The following is a 19,803-nucleotide window of genomic DNA, read 5'->3' on the forward strand; positions in this document are numbered from 1 at the left end:
GGACCCTCTGTTGCTTTTTACAGATTCAGACTAACACGGCTACCCCTCTGATACAATTTTAAACAAGCAATTTAATACAGATATTAAACAGGCTGGCAGCCCCCCTGTCAGCTCCCCTACATCTCCCCTCCCCAGTGCCTCCCGCCTGCCGGTGGACCCCGTGGATCAGCACCTTCCCCCTGCCTCCTGCCCACAGCAATCATCGGGGGGGGGGGGGGGGGGAAAAACCAGCCCAGTCGCGTGCCAAAGGTTGCCGATCCCTGGTTTAATGTGTTTCAGAAATTATCATGTAATCTGACTGTATTGTAATGAATGTGCCCATTGCATCCTTCATGCAAGTTAAGGGCTAAGTTCCCTGTAAGCTGCACGTCTGGGCGGCCGCCCAGCAGGCTATCAAGGGCCGCGCCGTTCAGGTATCCCTTCCCCCATTGTTGTGTGCTGTTTCTACCCTCTGCCTTGGAGCTGCTCCTGGAAGCTTCCTGCTTGCTGTGCGAAGCAGGGCTGGGGGAGGGGAGAAGGGTGCTGATGTCAGGGTGTCCGCTGCCCCCCCCCACTCCCCTGTACCCCATCTCCACAGAGCAGGGGTGGAGGGACACGACAGGGCTCAGGACAGATGGAGCTTGATGGCAGCTGCTGCTGTGTCTGAACTTGCTCATCTACTTAAAAGGGAAGCATACTTAAAGTGGGGTCAGCGTACTTAAAGGGGTAACGTGCATGTCTCTTTGTCACACATGCTGCGCGTCTCTGACACACATACACACACAGTCTTTCACACTCACCTTCCAACACATACTTGTGGTTTTGTTGTTACTTCTTGATACTTCTTTCAAAGTGTGTTATTTTAGTTTTTTGACTGGTGTATGCATTTCATAATTTTTATTTCTCTCTTACGCTTAAATTTAATTCTTTAAGTCGTGAGTTCTAAAATGTCTAACCTGTCCTGGCTGGAGTAATTATCCCTAAGGTAATTTTTTTAAAAGGTATATTATATCTAGATTTTTGGTTTCTACTGGTGGCGCACATCTGCATATTACCTCGATATGGTGCACATAACGAAATTCATTCTGCACATGGATGGAAAAAATTAGAGGGAACATTGGTTCAGGGGGTCTTTGTCTAACTAGCTGGAAGAAAAGGGGTGTTGACCATCTACGGGTTCCCTTACAGCAGATGGGGACATGGGGTAAGTTTACAGGGATGGATAGGAAGGGCATGAAGCAGTTGGGGCCAGGTCAGGAGAAGGACACTGCATTGCTCGTCCTGCTCACTGGAGGAGTGTGTGTGTGTGGAGGGGGGAGGAGGCGGTATTTATACCCCATGTAGCCTCAGAAGGCTGCCTTCCAGGATCAGGCTAAGTTAGGTTTGCACATGCAATCTTACTGTTGACATTGCCTGATATTTGAATGCTTAAAAGTACAACCTTAATCTTCTCCATTATGTTTATATGTGAGATATTTTATGGTCCCAGAGGCTTTAGCATATGGAACACTTTATAAATATGTATACACAATAGCTATAAATAGGGCCCTACCAAATTCACGGTCCATTATGGTCAATTTCACAGCCATAGGATTTGAAAATTGGTAAATTTCAGGTTTTCAGATGTTTAAATCTGAAATTTCACTGTGTTGTAACCATGGGAGTCCGGACCCAAAGGGGGATTGTGTGGGCTGGTCGCAAACGTGTTGTAGGAGGGTAATGGGATTACCACCCTTACTTCTGTGCAGCCTTCAGAGCTGAACTCTGAAGGCAGCAACCGCAGAGCTTCCTGCAGCCGCAGGAGGTTTCCGGAGTTGGAGGTGGGTCTGATCTGTCCTCCTCCCTCTCCCTCTCCCCTCCCCCACCCCCCGAGCAGCTGTGCAGGAGATGGACAAGTCCTGTCCCTTCCCTGCCCAGCCGGAGCTAGGAGCCCCCTTTGCTGGGGCACTCCCAGCAGCACAGGGAAGATTGGACACAGCTCCACAAGTCTCCAGCTGCAGGAACCTCTGCAGCTCCTGCCCAGTCCAAGAGCATCCTGCAGCAGGGGGTGGCACCCAGATGTGGGTCTGGTCACCCCCCTCCAGAGCAGCTGTGCAGGAAATGGACAAGTCCTGTCCCTCCGCTGCCCAACCAGAGCTAGGAGTCCCCTTTGCTGGGGCACTCCTAGGAACAAGGGGACATCAGATTTAATGGGGAAGGGCTTATTTCACGGTCCATGACATGTTTTTCATGGCTGTGAAATTGGTAGGGCCCTAGCTATAAGGAAATAGTACAGGGACAGTCTTTAACTAAATGTGCTGCTTCTCCAAAACAATAAATCAGTTACAATATCTGAAGTTGATTTTTAAAACTGGTTTTCAGTACTCTCCAATTATAGTCATGCTCTCAAAGCCTAACTTTTTAGCAATCCTACCCATTTTGTTTGTTAAAATTGGTCATAGATCTTAGATTTAATAATGCAGGAGCTGTGATCTTAATTAATGTGATAAAATTATAAAACATCATTTGAAAAATTGTGATAAATTTCTATAATTCTAATCTTCAATTGTTTGAATAAACTGATATGAGCTGATATAAAAATAAGCAATTTTTTTGTGCTTTTGGAAATACCTCGGCAAGAATGCATTACGTTATTTTTGCAAATCTTATATTCTAGAAGATAAAATTATAACAGGTTTTGGAAAGATTGAAAAAGTGAGTCCTCATAATGAAATGAAAACGTGGACACACACAAACAGTATTTGATTGCAGAAATACCCTGGAGCAACAAAATTCTGTTTATTTAGAGTTAATCATGATATAGGTGGTAAGTAAGTTAAGTACATTATAACATGAACATTTCATAAACCATTTTGCCAAGCCAGAACCTTTTTGTCATTCAAGTCCTTTTTAAAAACTTCTTCTGTGATACCGACTGAGCTTATAACTCATGTTAAGGAAACAAGGTGAATTCAAACTTCTGTCTTCTTTGTCTGTTCTAGATCATAATAAGGTGTTTGGGGCCAAGTCTGTGTTAAACTTTGGGTATTATACAATGCTGAATATGTTGTTTGCACTAAACACGTAATAATCTTTCCCTTCAATCTCTTAGCTGAATTGGGAGACTACAACCATTCAGAAAACTTGCCAGGCTACCTCTCAGACTACTCTTTCATCCCTAGCCAGCCTCAAGACTTTGAAAAAGAAATAGCGAAATTACATCATCAGCATATGTAAGAATTTACAGAAAAAAATTATTCTTATTTTATAATATCACTGTCTACAGATGCTGTGCCTTTGTAGAAATATTGCCTGAATAAACTTAACAGGTGAATTTTTACAATGCAGTATTTTTACATGTCTTTATATAAAGTATTGCTGCAGTTTGGAGAAGAGGGAAGATTCAGAATGAGTGTGCTAATCTTTAAAATTACTTTGAAGAAAGGATATATATGAGACTTTTTTTCTATAGTAGTGTGTGAATTTTTATAGGAAATTTTGGGTTCTTTAAGAAAAGTCTTCAGTCATTCGTAATGATCTGTCTGCATAAGGTTTCTGTGTATGTTGCCTTTACCAGCAACAGGGAATTACTGTAGAGGAGTGTGTGTGTGTGTATATATATATGTTTAGAAGTATATTAAAGAGGAGCTCTGTGAACTTCAAAAGCATGTACCTCCAGCAACTGAAGTTGGTTCAATAAAAGATATTATCTCAACTATATTGTCTCGCTCATATCCTGGGACCAAGATGGCTACAATAACACTGTAAATAACTATGGAAGATATCAAATTTTGCCATTTAAAATGGAACCTTCACAACATAGAGAAGGAGGAAGCCAGACTGAACAGTGACAGTCACTTCCTGAGCAGATTCAACAAACAAAACATAATTTCCAGAGGATTCACCAGAAAAATGTCAGAAAAACTGAGGAACCATCTCCTGAACTTTTACATATTCCAGAAGGGACCACTTCAAACAAGAAATCATCACATGCTCCCACACACTGGAAGAAAAAAAATCAGGAAACCCCAAATAACCAACAAAAAAAATCTGATGACAGCCAACAACACCAAAACAAAAAGTGGAACTAACTATAACAACTTCACAACCAACAACACCACCTCTGGGAGAAATCAAGATACCATAACCTATCACATGGACATTAAACAACACCCCATCATCAACCTATCAAGACTACTTCTAATCTATACGGTAGTATCTGTACTCTCCAAGGGACTGAATTTCTGCCCCACCACAGAACATGATAACGTACTAACATGTGGAGAATGAGAAGAATTCTTTTGATGACTCTTCCTCAAGGAATTCTTTCACAACAAAGACGACAACACCCACAACTACCACACTTCCGTTGACAGTCATAAGAAAAGGTAATCATCTGACTGCACACAAACACACACACAGCAGAAGAAACCACATACTTGATCATTACATTGATTACTTTCAGAGAAAAATTGACTGAACTCCTCAACAAATATTATATCCACACAATCTCTCTACCATCCAAAGGATTGTTGTACAGTCCCTGAAATCCAACCATCAAATAGTGAACAAATCAGTAGACAAAGGAGGCGCCATCATAGTCGTTAATCATAATGACTACATCAGTGAGGCCAACAGATGACTCTCTGACACCACCTAGCATAAAAAACACAATTCACACAGGAATTTAAAGATACTATCAACTCCTTCCCCAGGCAACTCCAAGAAAAACTCCATAACCTCATCAACCCCTCCTCTCCCACCCCAGTAACCGTCTACATGCTTCCCAAAATGCACAAAAAAGGGAACCCAGACAGACCCATCGTATCTGGCCATGACACTTTCACGGAAGAAATATCAGGACTCATAGAAACCATCCTCGAACCATTCGCGATGCAAAAGGCAGCTTCCTCCAAGACACTGCCAACTTCCTCCAAAAACTCCACAACATTAACGGCCTCCCTCAGAGTGCCATCCATGCCACCACAGATGTCACCTTCCTACACACCAACATCTGTCACCATGATAGCATCACTGCCGTTACATTTAACAAACACTTTGTCCAAACCATGGGTACTAGGTGGCTCCCCAGTATGCCAGCCTCTTCATGGGCCATCTCAAGGAAGAATTTCAGGGAAAATGCACCACAAAACTAGTGATTTGCCTGAGATACATCAATGATATTTTCATCCTCTGGACAGATGACCTAAATTCCTTGATAGATTTCCCCCACAACTTCAACAGCCATTCTAGAACACTCCCACACCAACATCAACTTCCTGGATACCACAATCAACTTCAACAGTAGAACCCTCCAAACAGCTCTATCCAAGAAACCTACAGATCACCACTCTTACACACTCCACCGATCCAGCAACCATCCCAGACATACAAAGGAATCTGTTATCTGTGGCGAGGCACTCAGATACTACAGAATTTGCTCTGAAGACAAAGTCTGGGATACACAGCTAAACACACTTAAAACTGCCTTCACTAAACAAGGGCACACCACCAGAGAAGTAGATCACATTATGTAATAGGCCACCCAAATACTACGGGAGGACTTGCTTCAACACAGAAATAAATACCGCACTGACCGCATACCCCTAGTTGTCATTTACCATCCGACATTGGAACCCATATAGGGTATCATCAAACAATTACAACTCATATTTGTCTGCATCCTGAAAGAGATCTTTCCCGAACCCCTTATTCTGGCCTTCAATGAACCCCCCAACCTAGTTAAGCAAGCTCCCCGCAGCACCCGCCAACAGAACAGATGCAAAAGCTGCAGACATATCTCCACGGCTGTGATGATCATTGCCCCCCCACAACACACCTTTCAAGATTCATAGGTCTTGCACGTGCCCATCACTCTGTGATGCACCTCATCCAGTGTGTCAAATATCCCAACAACAGCAGTGTTGGCGAAACCAGACAATTCCTATGCTCTTGAATGAACTCTCACAGTAAAATGATAAAAAACCAAAAACACCCTATCACCATGGGTAAACACTTTTCACAAAATGACCACTCCATATCGGCCCTCTCAGTACTCGTCCTCAATGGAAACATTCAAAAGGCAAGCGTGGGAAATTAAATTCATAATTCTGTTACACACTAAAAACTATGTACTCAACAGAGAGACTAGTTTTATGGCTCATTACAACAATTTTTAATACATCTTGCTGCCTGCTAACCCTTAATCGACCTCTTCATTTTAAGTGGTATCTTACAGCATGATTTAACCCCTTATGCTTAATAGTTTGTCCCAACTTGTAGTTAGCTCAAACATTCTAGTTACCTTCCCCGAACCAGCAAAAGAGCTCTGCAAAGCTTGAAACCTTTACCTTCCACCAACAGAAGTTGGTCCAACAAGAGATGTTACCTCATTGCCTTGTCTCTCTCAGAAGTAGATAAAGCAGTTTTGCAATTCATCAGATTTTATCAGTTCTATGCAGTTGTATGACTTTCTACTACAGAGCCAAAAGGATATGAAACAAAAGAATCATTGAAAGTAAATGTCCTAATTTGTGTAATAATATACAGTTGATAAACTTTCAGTTAAAAAGAGTCTATTAGTATGTTAGGAAATAGGCACTAAAATGTTTAACAAGGGTTGTACTCCGTTAACACATTTATTTATTACAGATAGGGGATTACTGGTGACTTTAGCAACTACCAAAATTGCCAATTAGTGACTGTCTACACTGCTCAGTTTCAGTCAAACATATAGCAAATTAAAAAGGTTGGGGGAGTAAGGAAAAACAAACAATTCAAACTCGGTGATTGTACAAATATTAAAATCTAGGGTGGACCCTGCAGAGAAGATATTATTTCAATTCGAAACGTAGTACTAATTGCAAGAGCAGTTTCTAGAGACTTCACTGCCAACTCAAAGGTTTTCAGGCCCTTTAAGGCACCTTTCACTGTGCCATTTGAAATAAACATATATATGTGCAGAGTATGTATTGCAGACTTCATTTAATGACATTTTTGTTGTGTGGAGGCAGAACAGGCAGAATTGTGAGTGTACACATGTGGAGACCAATCAACTAATTAACAAATATCTGTGAGGAAAGTGCTTAAATCTCTAGCTACCAAAGTTGCTGCATGACAATCAATGTATATGGTGGAGTCAAGGGGGAGTTAGTTTATCAGAAAAAATGAGGTTAAAGTAATGAATTTTTAAAATCTGCTTGAGCTGACTAAGGGACCTGGATATTTTACGTACTTTTGGGCTGCTTCGTATTTAACCCATCTTTGTCGTTATAGAGGCTTGTCTCCTGCAGAAGCTGAGTTCAATTATCTCAATACAGCACGTACCTTAGAACTCTATGGAGTTGAATTGCACTATGCAAGAGTAAGTTTGAATGAATTCATACCATAATATAAAAGTAGATTCATGATATTTTCAGGAACAGTTTAGTATAATTTGAGTATAATGTTCAAGGCCCTAATTCAGCAGGGTACTCAGTCATGGGCCTAACTTTCAGCAATTTGAGTAGCCCTTATTTGACTTCATGCTTAAAGTTACACAAATGATTAAGTACCTTGCTCAGTCTGAGGCTAAGTAAGGTGAACATCAGGCTGTGCCAGTTATTTGCAACTGTATTGGATAAATGTGCTTGTTGAATGTCTCTTTGGCATTTAGGGAACTTTTGGCTTCTGAAGTTTTAATTTGGCTTCAGTTAATATCCTATTAAACTGAATGGGAAGTTCTCACATTTACTATCTCACTTAAGTTGCAAGTTCCATAAACCTTTGTATAATTTAATATTGTGAAGGTTACATCATTGCAACCAGGGCAATAATACACTTTTAAAATGGACAATGCAGATTATGGCCAATATCCAAGTGTGTATCTAAGAGTTCATTATCTAAGTTCTTGTCAATATGTTAAAATGCATCATTTGTAAGTAGGTCATTCGTAGGAACAATTTCCCATCTGTCTCTTGAAGCCCCACCAACACAGATTTACATTTTACTTAAAACTATAATCTTCAAACAGCATGGATTCTTCTATTAAAAACAAGTCATGTGTTCTGATTTCTGATCTTAATTCTACATAAAGAAACGTGCTAAATAGGATTTCAAGTATTTGCAACTTTTACATTATATGGATGCACCCAATCCTTGCTTATACACATGTTGGGATATAGCAGGCATTTGATAGAGTGCAGAAACATTTTTAGCAAAGTATGGTTTGAAATAGCAAAAGTCTTATTTGTGCTAGGATCTCCCACCTCCAAACCTAAAACTTAGGTTGACCTAGCTACGTCACTCAGGGATGTAAACAATTTTATGCCCTGTGTGACATAGTTAGGTCGACCTAACTCTCACAATAGATGCAGCGAGGATGATGGAAGAATTCTTCGTTCGACCTAGCTGCTGCTTTTCAAGGAGGTAGATTTACTATAGCAATAGAAAAACCCTTTTCGTCTCTGTAGTAAGTATCTATGCTATATCCGCATAGCTGCAACACTACACACGTGCCACTGTAGCGATTGTAGTGTAGACAATGCCCTAAGTACTGAAATTGCAACTTGCTTTCACGTATGAGTATAAGTTGTTAGTTGAGTTTACTGTTGGATTGCTACCAAGTCAGTTTACTGAGCCTGTGATTCATAATCATCGGTGTTTGGATACATTGTGTAATATATTTCTTTTAGGTAATTTTCACTACTACAACTACTTCCAATAAGTTACCTTCTATTTCAAGGCTATTTAAGCAGTTAATTCCATTAGAAGACAAGAATAGGAGTATCTGTGTAAAACTGAAAAAAAGATGCATTCTTCCAGAGAATGGATTACCTCAGTTTAAATTACTAAATCAATATTAAAAGTGTCATAATCTAAAAAGGATAGTGGGCCTATGAGACAAACTGCAGGAATGTGCACTTTCCCTTTAGAGCCTGCCATAGCGGCTAAGAATCTCGGATTTTTGCTTTTAGACATTTTCATAATTATTACTTATCACTGTAGCATTTGAACACTCTTTAGTTTGTCATTATTACAATTAAAAAAATTGGAATTATGGGAGGAGGAAGAGACAAAGGCTATGATATAAACAGGGAAGGCACTGTGTAAAGTCTTGCAAGTGGTAAGTTGGAACCCCATGTTGAATGGGGAAGGAAGTTAAGGTAGTGGTTCACAGGATTGGAGTGACATGCAAAGAAGATAATTTCAGTTGCTGGGCACCATGTGTACTAGAGTGCATATAGATTAGAGTGAGGGAGACAGTTACTGTAGTCTAGGTAAGTGAAAAGGGCATGGAACAGAGATTTAGCAGTGAGAACAGAGGGTTAGGTAGAAAAGGAAAGATAAATTGCATTTGTGAGGGGAGTACTTCCTAATAGTGAAGGGAAAAAATGGGGTAAATTTTCAGCTCAGGTTAATAGGAACTGTACCATTAAATGTTCATTGCATTAATAACTTGCCCCAATAGGTTAATTAAGATATGATTTTGGTGTGTGTGTATGTGAGAGGGGATGTGGATGATCATATATAAAATATATATGGCTTTCTACAATATATATTTTAATTGTTTTGTGTTGAATGTATTGTTTTGTTCTCTTTTAAAGGATCAAAGTAACAATGAAATTATGATTGGAGTGATGTCAGGAGGAATACTAATTTATAAGAACAGGGTACGAATTAACACCTTTCTGTGGTAAGGAAAACTGTTTTCAACAAATGCTTTTGTGTTTATTATTTCAAAATATGTTCTTCAAATTAATACAAGCAGCTTCATGATGATAAAGCGACCTAAAACTATTCAATATTTGTACGTCAGGTATAGTGAGTGACTTCATATATTGTGCACTGGATACCGCATGTGGATGTTTTTATGAATGAGGATTTTCCTTCTAAAAACTTTTTAGGCTATACTGTTAAATGTTTGCAAAAAGAATCGGAGTACTTGTGGCACCTTAGAGACTAACAAATTTATTAGAGCATAAGCTTTCGTGGGCTACAGCCCACTTCTTCGGATGCAGCTTATGCTCTAATAAATTTGTTAGTCTCTAAGGTGCCACAAGTACTCCTGTTCTTTTTGCGGATACAGACTAACACGGCTGCTACTCTGAAACCTGTTAAATGTTTGTAGCGCATAACATAGTTTCACCACAGTTTTCCTGCAGGAATTTGGAAACTTACATAGTGTTCAATAAGACTGTGTAGCCAGGGTCAGTGTCGTGGGAATTAAAAAATTTTTGTTCTCACTGAGAAATTTTATGACTATGTTGGATTCTTAGTGTAAATATTTGTACTAGAACTTAGAACTACAATCTTGATCAATAATAAATTATCATGACTGTTTTTTCTGTTTCTTCTTTTGTGGTTAAGCTATACTGAGTATTAAAAATGTAAATTATTGGCTTGGTGCAGCACTTGAGAATATTCAAGGAGGAGTGTTTGTTAGTATGTTTCTCTCCATTCATAGGTGGTATAGCCATGTTCACTTTAGGTAGAAGATAAAGTAAGAGCATTTGTTTAGGAAAATGCAATAATCATTTCCCTTAAATATATTGTATTTTTAAGATTTTCTGTCCTGTTACCTTTAACTCCAAATTTTTCATAGGAATTGCCATATTTCAGTGGTGCTCAAAATTGTACCTACTGGGATGCCCTGTCCCACATAGCAATATGGGAAAGGAAGGGTAGTAATGAACCCCAAGTTGAGAACGCATGTCCTATTGGATCCAGACCTTTGCCCCACCAAGCCTGGCATCTTGACTCTGTGCCACATAGCTTACGCTTCAGAGGAAAAGAAAAAAAATCCTTATAATTTCATCGAAGAAGCAAGGCTGTATGTAGAGACCTACTGGAAGTGAAGACTAGACATGAACCTAATTGAAAAACACATGACGTGTCAAGTATCAAGGGGTAGCCGTGTTAGTCTGTATCTACAAAAACAACAAGTCTGGTGGCACCTTAAAGACTAACAGATTTATTTGGGCATAAGCTTTCTTGGGTAAAAACCTCACTTCTTCGGATGTGCATAGCTTATGCATCCGAAGAAGTGAGGTTTTTACCCACGAAAGCTTATGCCCAAATAAATCTGTTAGTCTTTAAGGTGCCACATGACATTGTAATTTCTAATAAAATAAGACTGAGTGAAGTAACTGCTGTCAAACTTTCATAACTTTTCAAGGCTGTTTCCATTTTTCTCATAAATAGCCCTTGCTCCATTGGTTCTGTTTGTCTGTGCAGAAACCGTTTAGGTTTTCTCATTGAACATATCATTATAGAAACTGAGTGGACTGTATCTGCCTTAGAACTGTGACTGGAATAAATCAGCCTTACAAAATTGTTATGAAAATGTACCAGCCCTACATTTATCAGACACCAAATCTATTTACCCCAAGATAATGAAAAGTGAACTCATATTTTGCTTGCCCATTGATTTGTTTGTCGTTGTTAAGCTAATAAAATTTTGCAAGGCTGTACTAAGTCCTTTTTCGCTTAAGTCTGATTCTGACATCAAGCAGCCTCACAGAAGTGTCCTCTCTAGTCAAGTAATTAAGGATACCAAGTATAGATTTCTGTTTAAAGGCACAACACAACAGAATGGTAATCTTAGCATAGAAGGTAGGTCACATAATTGGTAACTAAAATTGTATTTCTCTAGGATACACAGAAGCTGTCACAAGATGGGAATTGTAGCCTGATCTATAGATTATGTATTAATTATATTGATTACATAAGAATTCCCAGTTATCACTTTGAGGGTTGATAGGTTCTTGTCCCAAGGTCAGGCCCAATAGTATTAAAATTATTATATAATTGGGAACTCTGATGTGCATAGTTGCAACATGAACACTATAGGAACTTTTCTATATTTACGGTAATTTATTAATACATTTAGCAAAGTCACAAACACTCCAACTCAATAAGATAAATAATAATATAATACAGAAAATACATCTAAATATCCATATTCACACCATCCATTGCAGAACAACCTGAAATACTAGCCATTATCTTCATCATCATCAGTGGCCATCATTCTGGCATCTTCCAAGGACTACATCTCTCTCTTTCACTGCCCACTGGTTGGGATGTAACCTTTATAATATGTTATGCTGACTCCACCATGTCTAATGTATATTCAGTAGGGGTTTCTCCCCTCTTCCTTATTTGTATTTTCTCATCCTACTAATGTTGAGGTGTTCTTTTATAGGTTAGTAGATTAATGATTTCAACATATTATATATGCGTCAATTCATTGCCATGGCAATCTTGCAATTGGATGTTCTTTCCAAAACTTTCGAAAAGCTGATGTTAGCACATTTTTTTGTGGCTAGCTGTGTGGACAGAATTCCCCCTGGAACTCTTATTTCCAGTTCCCCAAAACTTATGGGTTCCCGTTGGGTCATTTATCTGTGCCATAGTTCATAGGCCTCAAGCTTCGTGCTCACTGCTGAAGCCAAAGTCTTACGGAATACAGGCCTGTAGGTTCCTTGCATTACTGCTGAATATAATAAAGGCAGAATATAACAGGTGTGGCCAAACCGTGTCTCGCGAGCCACCTGTGGCTCTTTTACAGTTAAAGTGCAGCTTGCAGAGCCCCCCATACTCCCCTCCATTCTCCCACTATCAGACTGGGGTGGGGGGAGCTCGAGGCTTCTGCCCTGAGGCAGAGTGGTGGGGCTATGGGCTTTTGCCAGAGATGACTGGTGCCTGCTGAAAGTGTGTGTGGGGGGGAGGGCACAATTTAAAGGTTCGGCCCCATCCAACAGCTTGTGTCATGCCCCCCCAGGCCTGCTCCTCCTCTTTCCCTCAGCAGCCCCTCCCTGCAGCTCCCAGGTGTTAGGTCCATGTGGAGAGACAGCAGCAAACAGCTTCAGGGAGGGACCGCTGATTTAGCTCCTCAGGGAGAGGCAGCAGCTCTCCCTGCATTTCCCAGCTGTTTGTCACTGCCTCTTCCCACGGCCACAGCTCCCTGCTTGCTGGCTCCAGCAGCTGCCATGCAAGGAGAGAGGCCAGCAGCGCCATGTAACCAAGTGGGGCCAGCAAACCCTGGCAAAAATCTGGGGGCGGGGGCAGGCATGTGACCCCATGAACCCCCCTCATATGTTGCCTTCTGCCAAGCAAGGCAGGGGGTCTTGGGGCTTCAGGCCCATGGGGTGCACTTGCTGGGGCTCGGGGCTTCAGCAGGAGTGGGGCTGAAACCCTGAGCCCTGGCAGGCACGCTCCAGCTCTCAGACTTCTGAAGATTGTCATATGCGGCTCAGACAGTCAGCAAGTTTGGCCAAGCCTGGAATATAATGAAGGCAAGGCAGTGAATATAATAAAGGCAAGCTAGCCCTATGGGCTACAGAACTGTATTACACTATGATCACTTTAGTCAATGTGGTAATTCTGCTAAGAGCCACTTAATTATAAACTGTGAAGTGTTTCTGCATTGATGAAATAGTTCTTCTATTCTGAGCTTTTGATTAAATCTATCTGTGGCTGTGGGTGCTGAGTATTCCTGAAAATTACATGATTCAGCATCTGTTTCAGGTCTTCTCTTTAAGTTTCTTAAGTAACAGAAAAAACTTAAATATAAGGAAATATTTCTTACCCTTAAAGATAATGCATCTAGAGATTTTTGTGATCTCTGTTTTTTGTGATCTCAATGGTTAAAGTTCTAGCCTGGGATTCAGGAGACCTGAGTTCAGGTTCCTGCTCCACTACAAAGCTCCCGTGTGACCTGGAGCAAGTCAGTTAGTTCTTCTTCAAGGAGTGTCCCTGTGGTCACTTTAGGTGAATCTGCTTCCCCACGCTTGTAATCGGAGATTTTTAGTAGCAGTGCCTGGTTGGGTCGCACATGCGTTGTCTCTGTCTCACATCACCTCTGGCAGGTACATAGTGCTGTGTGACCAACCTTCCCTCAGTTCCTTCTCTACTGCCCTTAGCTTGAGACGGAGCATTTAGCAGTGTCTCTGTACTTTAGCTTACTCTAGTTTAACTTTAGAATACTAGCTGGTTAGTTAATAGTTAGTCAATAATTACTTACCCATCCCTGTTTATTTTCTTAAAAAAACAAACAAAACCACTTTTTTTTTCCCCCCTAAGGAATTTAAATTTCAGTTGTTAGGACACCCCTTGGTGTAGCATAGTTACCCTCCCTCATGAGAGGAACCCTCCTTTGAGGGGCATGCCCACCTCCCCCCGTTTTAAATGTTGCCTCACTTGCTGCTTCTCAATCTAAGTCTGTGATGGGCACTCTGTGTGTTTGCTGCCTCGGTGAGACACACGTACCTCAAAAGTGCTCCCACTGCCACAACTTGAAAGTCCGTGCCAGAAAGGTGAGAGACATAGAGCTAAAACTTCTCATGATGGAGAAGTCTTTATGGCCCACGTCCAATCCGGGATCACGGACCCCTCTGGGGCAACAGTTTCCTACAGCGGCATCTGACAGGTTCTCCTCCACACGCTCAGGGGAAGGAGCACTCTGCCAAGAAGGCAGCAAAGAAGCGGGTTCCGAACTCCCCTCCTTGGGAATACGCCAAAAAGCGCCGACTCAGTAGTCTCCATTGGTATCAATTGCACCAAGACCTTCCACCTCTGAGGTAGCGGGACCATCCGGTACCGTGAGTACCACGCAAGCAAAAGACCCTAAGCAGGCTGGCTTGGAAAAAGGCAGTAAAGGGAGATCTACAATCCCTGTCTCGGTACCACCGGAGCCACTCAAACATGTGGCACCGAGCAGCTCGGCAATGCTACAGGCTGTGGCGCCACCTTCTGCATGACCCTTGGCACCAACAACCGTGGCAAAGTCATCGGTACCGCTGACAACACCTTCTTCGGTACTGATGCTCTCAGTACCGCAACAGTTTCTCTGCCACAAAGATCTTCTGGTCTCCTCAGCACCGGAGTCTCCACTCCTTGGTAGCGACCTCAGTGCTGCATGCTCGGTACCAAGGCAACTTACTACACTGCACAGATCAGCTCCTCCTTTATCTAGTGATGAGAATGAAGGGAAAATCTACTCCTCACCTACCCACACAGCTACTAGACAAGGTCCACAAGAACGTGATGATTATCACCCAGGACTTAAAACTCCAGGCTGGTACAGGCACATATAGATGCCACATATGGATGCCATTTCTACCACAGTGTCCTTTCTGGGATGCATGGGCAGAGTACTGCCAACAATACCCTAAGCCTCCCAGTCCACTCAGGATGAGATTGAGGCATTCTTCTTCACCCTTTGTACCTGGACCATCTGACCCTCCGGGAGAGGCAGTCAAGGAATTAAAGGAGACTTTGGACCAGGACCCTGCACCAGGTGCCAAATTTTCATCCTCTTCCCTGAATGAAACAATCATGCCCACCATGGGGGATGATTTTAAACAGTTCCAGGAACTGTTTACGAGGATTGCAGATTCCCTGGAGATACAGATCGATCTGATACAGCATATCCACTTTATGTGCGAATTTTAGGATGCATCAATATTGTGAGGAGATCTGCATATGTGTACAGATGATCTTGCTTCACCAAAAAGTCCCTCCTTGAGTTGATGCAATCCTGATCTATTTATGTGCCCGCTCCCCCCAAGTCATAGTATTATCTGAGTGCCTGTGGATTGTTTTCTGCAGTATCATTTGAAGTCTCTTAATTTGTTCTAAATTCTGAATAATTTGAATATGCACTTGAAGGATGAATGCTATAGGTTAGGTCAGGATTTACTGGCTAACATGACACCAACGTGGGTCTGCCCCTGCTTTCTGATGCAGTTTATATAGTTGGTCACACTCTGTATCTTGATTTTGAGGCTAGGATTAGAGATAAGGAAGGGGTGTGTGTGTGTGTGTGTGTGTGTGTGTGTTTTGCAGGCTAAAGAAACGATTGGCTAATGGACAACTTTGTCAATGATCTAGTAAGATGTTCTCCTGTACCATCCTAAACACTCTTTTCCTTGGCTCCTTCCTCACGAGTTCCCATTGTATTTAGTTGACTTGCAACTGATGAAGCAAAAGGCTAGATACCAGACAGTCTCTTGGTCTGAGTTCTATCAATTGCTGCATAATGAAATTTTGAAATCTTACACCATGCCTGTGGCAGAAGGATGCAGAGAAGTTTCTTCACATCTAGCATCAGCAAAGTCACAGTCAGCGGAACTGTTTTGTGTGGTTAATAACCTGATTAATCCAGGCTGCGGTCAGTGATGGAGTGAGATTTCTCCTCACCTTTGTTCACCAGTGTCTGGATTTGCTGATCTTGTTTTCTCAGATTTTTCCTGGGTCGAAGGAGTTGGGAAGGTTGTGATAGGCTTAATTTTTTTTATGTTGAATGTGCTTAGAGATCAAAAAATGCATACTTGGCAAAGTCTGAATACACCTTGATTATGTTTGTAATGCTTTGTGTACTTGCTAACCAGTTACTTGGCATGGACTTTATCCTAGGTTTATAAAGCTAGTTTTGCACCTCATTAACTTTATTAGCAATTTATTTTATTCTTAAGAGTAAATGGGTGATGGTCATTTTCCTTTGACCTCAGTTATATCACAAAGCTGGAGAAAGAGGTGAAGCAGAATTTGGCAAGTGTAACCAGGGAAACAGTTCCATAGCTAAAAGAACAGGAGTACTTGTGGCACCTTAGAGACTAACAAATTTATTTCAGCATAAGCTTTAGTGGGCTACAGCTCACTTCTTCAGATGCATAGAGTGGAACACACAGACAGAAGATATTTATACATACAGAGAACATGAAAAGTTCCATAGCTGGCATGCTGGTGAAGGTTCAAGGTGACTTTGACCCACTTGTCAAGATTCTGTCACCAAATTAAAGGGAGGGTTGGGATGATTTCCTGACCGTGGTGCTTTTCACTTCATTTTCAAATATTGCTCCATCATCCCTGACTGACACAGCTTATCTTTGGACCTCATTTAAAAAAAAATCTTCTCAGGAGTAAATTTTATTGCCTTTTGAATGGAGCAAATTGTGCTGGATGGCAAGTATTTTCAGAAACACCCAGAGGAGTATGGCCTGGTACCCTTTAGATCAGGGGTGGGCAAACTTTTTGGCCCGAGGGCTACATCTGGGAATAGAAATTGTATGGTGAGCCATGAATGCTCACAAAATTGGGGTTGGGGTGTAGGAGGGGGTGAGAGCTCTGGTTGGGGGTGCAGGCTCTGGGGTGGAGCCAGAAATGAGAAGTTCAGGGTGTGGGAGTGGTCTTGGGGCTAGGGTGGGGGAGTGGGATTTGGGAGGGGAGGGCTCCGGCTGGGGATGAGAAGTTTGGGGTGTAGGAGGGTGCTCTGGGCTGGGACCGAGGGGTTCAGAGGGCGGGAGGGTGATTAGGGCTGAGGCAGGAGGTTGGGGTGCAGGCTCTGACTGGAGGTGTGGGCTCTGGGGCGGGGCTGGGGATAAGAAGTTTGGGGTGTAGGAGGGTGCTCTGGGCTGGGACCGAGGGGTTCGGAGGGCGGAAGGGGGATCAGGGCTGGGGCAGGTGGTTGGGGCGTGGGGAGAGGCTCAGTGGTACAGGCTCCAGGCGGCGCTTACCTCAAGCGTCTCCCAGAAGCAGCGGCATGTCCCTTCTCTGGCTCCTACGTGGAGGTGCGGTCAGGCGGCTCTGCATGCTGCCCCATCCGCAGGCACTGCCCCCACAGCTCCCAGTGGAGTGCCGGAGGGGGCCATTGGAGCGCGTAGGAGCTGGAGGGGGGCCATGCCGCTGCTTCCGGGAGCCATGTGGCGCGGCCCCCGACCCTGCTCTCCGGCTGAAGTGCCGGAGCGGGGCAAGCCCTAGCCCCTGCTCCCCAGCGGGAGCTCGAGGGCCTTAGTTTGCCCACCCCGCATTATATCATTGCCATCTTCTTCAAATTACAGAAGTTGAAAGTTGTCATTATATCCCATATAATTTTGATTTAACAAAATATGGTATAAATTCCAGTTAATAAGTGCACTTCATACAGGTTTGTTTACCCAGTGATCGTGCTTCTTTGCTTGGTTTTGTGGAAAAGTTCTTGTTCAAAAGGAAAACACCCAGAGGAGTGTTTTCCTAGTCCCTTACTCTTTGTCTTACTTACACTTGTGATAAGGCTTTTTCGTAGATCTAGTGGGAAGGGGACTCTTATTGAAATGATGACAGGACATCAGTGGGTTACTATGGGAGCACATTGAAGAAACTTCACTTAACATAACTGTCTGCATAAACTGACTATTTTTGTATTTATTCTTATAATAGCCATTGATTTAGTTCTGAGGGAAAAGCAGGTATTTTGTAACATTTCTGTTCTGATTTTTTTTATTTCAACAAACCTGTATCTTTTCATTCAGTAGGTTTTCCAAAATTTGGGAAAGGTGTATTGTAACTGTTTATAGCATATGTATCTGCCATGAGTCCAGTTACTTTTTAAACAGGGATACAAGCCCATTAACAAATTCTTTACTAAAAGAATTTGATGGTAGGTCTAAGGCCTGTGTTTCAGGCTGACTGTCCTGGAATTTGACATAAAGGACCTGCTTCACTAGCTTGTACAATTAGAGATTCTCTTTCCCCTCAGTTCCTTATAACTGACCATAGCATTTTGTCAGAATGAGCAAGTTGCATATAACAAGGTGGCAGCACTTGTCAAAGAATACACTTGACCTTGGGTTCCTGTGCTGTAATTGACTTTACTAGATAAAGGGACTTCTTCAGCAACAAGGAAGCAGCCTCCATTCCATAGGTCACAGGAAGTTGCTTTAACAGAGCAGCAGAAAATCTCTTAAAGTAGTCTAAAGTAGTAAAACACAGCAGGATGTATTGTAATGAGAACTCCAACTTTCAGATGTTGCCATTATTTCAGAAAGCTGCTCTGGCATGGATAGAATACAGGAATTAGTAAGTGATCTTCAATTAGTAATGTACAAGGGGGCTTTTAAAAAAAGTATATTGAAATATTCTGTTCTAAGAATATTTTACATTTTAAAAACTAGACTTAATTTTACAAAATGAATTGCAACTTATTCATGACTATATAGATATACCAGCCTCTAACTTTCTTTTAAGTGACACATTAATCCCAGGAGTTTCACCTAAATTTAGTTATTGCTTCGACATTGTTGTAGTATGTTTCTAATAAATAAGATATGACCCCTGCAGAGATGGTGATTTCTCAGTAAGTAACAGAAGCTCTTAAAAATAATAGAGAATTTATTAGGGATTTACAGTAATACTGAAAGATATGTATGTGGAACAATTATTTAAAAAATTACCAACATACCAATGAAATGTACATCGGGAGAGTGCCTTCGTTTACAAAACTTAAATCATGCAAACTACTAATATAGCCATTATTCTTTTTAGCTATTTCCTGCCAAATGAAATTTCATATGAATTAAATTAGTTCTCTGTAAAAAAAAAAAAAACATACCTTTCAATAAATATACCATAATTGTTTTAATATGATTTTATTATACTAAAAGTGTATAAATATTCTGATTTTATTTCATTTTTCATTTAGGTTGAAGATTGTAAAAATTTCTTTTAAGTGCAAACAGTTTTTTATTCAACTTAGGAGAGACTTGGTGAGTATTTGTCTTAAAATTTGGTGGTCTGAAAAATAATAGCAATGAAATTTCCCCATAAAGAAAAGACTGTATTATCCTTTCCCTCTTGTTATGTTGATTCTGTGTCTTTACCTATAATAAAACATTCAGTTCTACCAGCTTTCTTCATAATTCAGTAATTATCCAAAGGACAATTAGTCTATTTTAAAACACTTCTGGTTGTAATTTGTTTTGATTGAGTTGTCTTAAATATTAGAAGATTTTAAATTCTGTATATGTAGACTGGCTAAAATCATCTGCTCTTAAATCAGGAAGAAAATAAAACATGGTCTTAGGTTTAATTTTGGTTTGAGTAGAA

The 19,803-nt window shown here is 41.3% G+C and overlaps 1 protein-coding gene across 1 annotated transcript in view; it reads left to right on the plus strand.

Annotated features, from left to right (window-relative positions):
• The window catches only part of PTPN4 (protein tyrosine phosphatase non-receptor type 4), a 214,180-nt gene that overhangs the window by 81,466 nt on the left and 112,911 nt on the right, over positions 1-19,803 (plus strand). Inside the window, exons 5-8 of the mRNA XM_026647734.2 lie at positions 3,071-3,191; positions 7,234-7,321; positions 9,543-9,631; positions 19,400-19,463. Of these exons, the coding sequence (XP_026503519.1) occupies positions 3,071-3,191; positions 7,234-7,321; positions 9,543-9,631; positions 19,400-19,463 (362 nt within the window). The remainder of the gene's footprint in view (positions 1-3,070; positions 3,192-7,233; positions 7,322-9,542; positions 9,632-19,399; positions 19,464-19,803) is intronic.

This window comes from Terrapene carolina, unplaced genomic scaffold (genome assembly GCF_002925995.2).
Source record: "Terrapene carolina triunguis isolate 2854851 unplaced genomic scaffold, T_m_triunguis-2.0 Scaffold62, whole genome shotgun sequence".
Lineage (NCBI taxonomy): Eukaryota > Metazoa > Chordata > Testudines > Emydidae > Terrapene > Terrapene triunguis.